This window comes from Rhinichthys klamathensis, unplaced genomic scaffold (genome assembly GCF_029890125.1).
Source record: "Rhinichthys klamathensis goyatoka isolate OS25496 unplaced genomic scaffold, OSU_Roscu_1.1 h1tg000230l_1, whole genome shotgun sequence".
Lineage (NCBI taxonomy): Eukaryota > Metazoa > Chordata > Actinopteri > Cypriniformes > Leuciscidae > Rhinichthys > Rhinichthys klamathensis.
Window position 1 is genome coordinate 554,498 of NW_026606754.1, and position 5,186 is coordinate 559,683.

General features: G+C 40.6%; 1 protein-coding gene across 1 annotated transcript; it reads right to left on the reverse strand.

Moving 5' to 3' along the window:
* Positions 1 to 1,029: 1,029 nt before the first annotated feature.
* On the reverse strand, positions 1,030 to 4,570 carry cetn2 (centrin, EF-hand protein, 2). The gene is made up of 5 exons (XM_056265191.1): positions 4,467 to 4,570; positions 3,841 to 3,999; positions 1,648 to 1,776; positions 1,440 to 1,577; positions 1,030 to 1,349 (listed from the first exon to the last, which is right to left on the reverse strand). Exons 1-5 carry the CDS (start codon positions 4,467 to 4,469, stop codon positions 1,260 to 1,262), a joined length of 519 nt encoding a protein of 172 aa, XP_056121166.1. The 5' UTR covers positions 4,470 to 4,570; the 3' UTR covers positions 1,030 to 1,259.
* Between the last annotated feature and the right edge of the window lie 616 nt (positions 4,571 to 5,186).

Sequence of the window (5,186 nt, forward strand, 5' to 3'; positions counted from 1 at the left end):
GATGACGAGCACATGAACAGCTTATTTATCAGGCAGTAAAACAGCGGAAGCGCGTCTGTGGACGCAAGCACTGATGGGGTGTCAGTTGTCAAATGTTGGACAATTTCACAGACGATGAGTGGAAGGAAAATTTTACATTGACATGACAATCATTTATGTATAGTATGCTTGTTTCCACCACAGAATACAAAATAAAAAAACGTAATTGCAACTTTTTTCCTCAGAATTGCGTGATATAGGCCTAGGCTAAAGTCGCGATTGCGTTATAGTCAGAATTGCTTGATAAACACGCAATTCTGAGGGAAAAACTCAGAATTGCCTTAGAATTGGACTTTATAACTCAAAATTGCAATTTTATCTCACAATTCTGAGGAAAAAAGTCAGAATTGCGAGTTTATAAATGCAATTCTGACTTTATAACACGCAATTGCGAGTTTATCATGCAATTTTGACTTTATAACACACAATACTGAGAAATAAAGTCAGAATTTCGAAATGTAAACTCGCAATTGTGAGATAAAAAGTCGAAATTATCTTTTAAAATGTTTTATTGTGTGGCGGAAACAAGCTTCCATGTTTATGACCCGTCCCCGTCTGGCTCTGCATTAGTATACGTCTCCGCCATCTCCACATCACTGCACATGCGCAGTACTTCCCAGTTTCGGTTTTCAATCCGATCAAGTGTTTTGTTCCATCACACGGATTAGGAAATGTTGAAACCACCCCTTACAAGGCGAATGACGTTTAAATCGGATCGGGTCAATTCATTCAGATTGAATTGTGTATAACTTTTATAAACTGCGACAAGCCCGATCACAATCGGATGATTAGTGTGCATGTAAACGCAGATATTTCAGGAACATTAAGCACATTTTCCCTCTAATTTCCCATTTCAAGTAAAGCAACCATGTATCTTACTGTAAAATAAAAAATGTTTTTAAAAAAACTTAAAAATAAGCTTTATTTTTAATGCAAAATGTATTTTTTATATTTATTCCGAAACATAAGATTCGCTCATATAATATCTGAGTCGTTGTATGACTCACTCGATCGCTACAACCTCTGTTGTGTGTATATCTTCTTTCCCGATATGATTTGAGACTATAGAGTGTAAACAGCTGACGTTTGGCAAACCCTCACGGATCGGATCGGATCACCGGGGTCGACAGGCATCGAGGTTTTGGAATGATAAAACAGTGACATTGAATATGTTTACATTGAAAGGGTTTCTTGTCAGAATCCTGTGCTTCCGGTGACATTCAGTACAAACTTGTTTTCTTCATGATGCGCAGAAACTCCTGCTGGTTAACTTCTCCATCTCCATCTCTGTCTGCTTCATCAATCATTTCCTGAAGACAGCGGGACAACGTTAATGTTTTCCGACTCGCAGTGACATCATCTGTCACGGATCACGCACAGGTGTGTGTGTGTGTGTGTACCTGCAGCTCCTCGTCCGTCAGGTTTTCCCCGAGCTCTTTGGCCACTCTCTTTAGATTCCGGAAAGATATTTTCCCAGTCTCGTCGTCGTCAAACAGCCGGAAAGCCTTGAGGATTTCTTCTTTAGAGTCCTTTTCAGCCTAGAGGTTTCCCACACAGCAGTTTGAGTTTTCTTAAGGGAATAAATAACCTACTAAAGAAAGACCTTACCATTTTTTGGTTCATCACTGCCATGAAATCACTGAACGAGATCTTCCCGGTCGCTTCCTTATCAACCTCTGCAATCATTTTCTTGATCTCCTCCTTTTTAGGCTCGAATCCCAGCGCTCTCATGGCCACCTGGAGCAGAGATCCCGTTACTCACAGGACACGTCACACACCCGTCAACATCTGCATTCCTGAATACGGGAGATCTGAACGGGTGGCTAAATAAACATTAAAGGTGCTCTATGTAACTTTTCTACTAGAATGAATCCTTTTTTTATTGCCTGTGTGTGAAGGGGTTGTAATCACACATTACAATGATCCACTTGTCAAGTTTTGCTATTACCTCTGAAGGCCAGTATTCCTATTTCTATGTGAAGTCTCCGGGTCGGATTTACCGCGAAATCCAACGGGTGTGACGTGCACGCGCGCTCCCGAGCCTCTCTCCTTATATACAGTCTATTGTAGACGGTCAGGGAGTTACGTCCGGTTAAAGGCGCAGGTTTTTCGGCTTATATCTCAGTAAATCTTTGATCAATATTCCCAAGACTCTAATCGTTCGTAGTGCTGGACGGGGCCTTTCGAACGAGCCCACCCCCGAGGTCCAACTCGCCCGGCTCCCCGAGTTATAGCCGTTGGAAATCGGGGGTCCCAGCGAACGGCGATCCGGTAGGGGGCATCCCCGAGGCCCGCCACTCTAGCGTTCGGGCAAGGGTTCCCCTGGGACCTCCTCCCCCGAATTTGAGCTCTCTGGGTCTTTGCGTTCCAGAGATACGAGCGATTTTCTTCTGAGATCGTGACGTCACCGGCGTCCGCAATTTTGCAGCGCGCCCGATGGTTTTCTGCTAATATCTCCGCGAAAACACCACCAAAAACTATGGACCTTATATGGTTCTTTTCAGCTCGACTAGATGGTCCCAACGAGCTCGCCGAATCCGTCTAGTATTCGCCGAGATATTTGCGTAATAGACGGTATTGCCTATGAGTTCGAGCACGAGCGCTCTTGTAAAATTTGGTTGCAATCTGAAACATCACCACTAGAGGCCGCTAAAACTTACATAGAGCACCTTTAACTGCGCAGACATTAACATATATAAATACATCATCTCTGTATTACATACATAATAGCCCACATTACATACATAGTGTCCAGTGCCATCTCTCTCGTGTCCGTCCATCCTCGGGATGTGGCTGTTCTTCTTGTCTACACCAAACACTGATCCCTAAACCTTCCCGTAACCTTAACCAATGCAATCAGCTGCAGGGCGGGACTTACGCTTAACTGGTTTGCGCCCAGTGGGATTTATTTTATTTTATAGAAAGATTACAAATAGGGGAAAATATTTAAACGGGATACGGGAGAATCCCAGGAAAAACGGGAGGGTTGACAGGTATGATACGCCACACAGTCTGGCGGCACTGGTGAAAATTATTACATTTTTGTATTAGTTTCATTAGTCATACTTAAAAAAAAAAAAAATTTAAAAAATTCCAAGTCCTATATGTCGTGTCTATATATCTTACTTTTCATTTATTTTTTGATTATAATTTTTAAAATAAAAAGTATTTTTCAAAAAAGCTTTATTTTTAATGCAAAATCGATTTATTTATTTATTTTAAAACATAAAATTCCTTCATATAAATAAAGATATTGAACAAATAGTCAATTTTTTTTTTTCTTAAAATCCTATAACGTTGCAAGTTTAAAGTCGCCATGAAATCGACTGGCACTTATATAATTATTTTTTTATGGAATATTGACATGTTTATTATAAACGATTGATGTCATCATCATTATATTTCTAAATTCATCTTTGTAATCTTGAATCAGAATATCTTCGTCTCGCATCTCTTCTCTTCTCTGATGACGAGGGCGGGGCTTTAACCTGTCACTCACATGAGACCCACCAATAGCAAACCACAACCGTCCAATCAATTCCCCACGGACACAATCAAGCCCCGCCCTACATCTGTTCTTGTTCCTGAAGCGTTTCACTCGGATATACGTCACAATAGAGAAGAAAACACAGGTGCAACTTTCGTTTCATGCCGAATTTAAAAGACAATCATACTATTTCCGATGTGGTCTCAGGGTTTGGGACCCCTCTGTATAGAGATATACGTCACTAAATAGAGACAATGCAACACTGGGATGTAAACTCCTCAAGCTGTGTTCATGCATGGCATTATATCCCTCACCTTTAACTCCTTCACCTCGATATAGCCAGAGCCATCAGTGTCGAAGAGCTCGAACGCCTCTCGGACCTCCTGCCTCTGCTCCTCTGTCAGCTCAGGCTTTGGGTTGGCTTTCTTACGGGGGGCTACGGCACCCAGAGAGGGTCTTTTGGGACTAGTGGCCTGAGTTATATAGCACAGAATAGAATAGAATAGAACCTCTATTAAAACAGGACCAGTACAGTACAGTGCACATTGCAATACAGTTTATGAATACAAGACACATACTGTAAACATAAATTAGACAGTGAACATAAGAGATAATACAGGTTAGATAGAATAAGATTGTTAGGTGAAAGAAATAGAATAAGAGGAATATAAAATTCTCTGCATTAAATAAGACTAGCATTTAATTAGCCTTGGTTGTAGATTCACTCCTAAATACCATGACAATTTTTTCTCTTTTTTTCCCGATGAAAAATAAAGACCAGTAGCAATAATAAGCAACATACGTATGTCACACAAACCTGAAGAAGGACATGTTTATACTAATGGCAATTAAACGGATACACTAAAAGGGAGTGACACTACTTTGATAAATCGCAAACATAAATATACAGATTGCGACAGTTGCATTCGTCGTGACTCACCATCTTCACCGAGAGGAGAATAATATAACCACACTATGGTGAAGGCTTGGTTTATGAATATTAACTACGTTCCGTGACGTTCGGTCTGTAGGCCCAACTGATTGGCTGAAACTAGGAAGACGTTGGCAAGTGGGCGGAAATCTTGACACGTCATGAATAATAATTAGGAAGCTGCAACATCCACACAGCCTAAATAATCAAGTCTACTCGCCATAGTAAGATTCGTAATATTCGTACAAAAGCATCTTATCCCGATTATAACGCTTCTATATTCTGCTTTTATTCCATAACTTGGGGGCTTTATAAAGTTAACCTATTTATTTATTTTTTTTATTCATAAGCGCGCGCACACCGATTTACCGCACTGATTTCTGATTGGCTCAGATTTACTGGTCATGTTATTTCTATATTATTATTTGTATATCTCTTAAAGTATCTTGTAAACAAATACACAAACGCGCTATATTCAATTAACTGTTCCCATAATATATAAATAATAAAAAGCACATGTAGGAACTTGATTGGTGATGTCATGAGGAGGTGAAACTGTTCTTTTTACTGATTGGGCCGCGCAGTGGCGCTCTTTGACGTAGCGCTTCTCTCATTGGTTAAACTCACACGTCAGGCTGATTCCTGATAGTTGGCTCGACCAATCAGATGTTCCTCCGCTCTCTGCTCATGCGGCTCTTCTTGTTTCCCTCATTATCATTCATTACAGCT

Excerpts from the sequence above, each read along its gene's own strand:
- cetn2 (XM_056265191.1), bottom strand. Across the intron at positions 1,777-3,840 it reads TCGAGGTGAAGGAGTTAAAG|GTGGCCATGAGAGCGCTGGG; the intron begins GTGAGGGATATA and ends TCTCTGCTCCAG. Across the intron at positions 1,578-1,647 it reads CAGTGATGAACCAAAAAATG|GCTGAAAAGGACTCTAAAGA; the intron begins GTAAGGTCTTTC and ends GGAAACCTCTAG.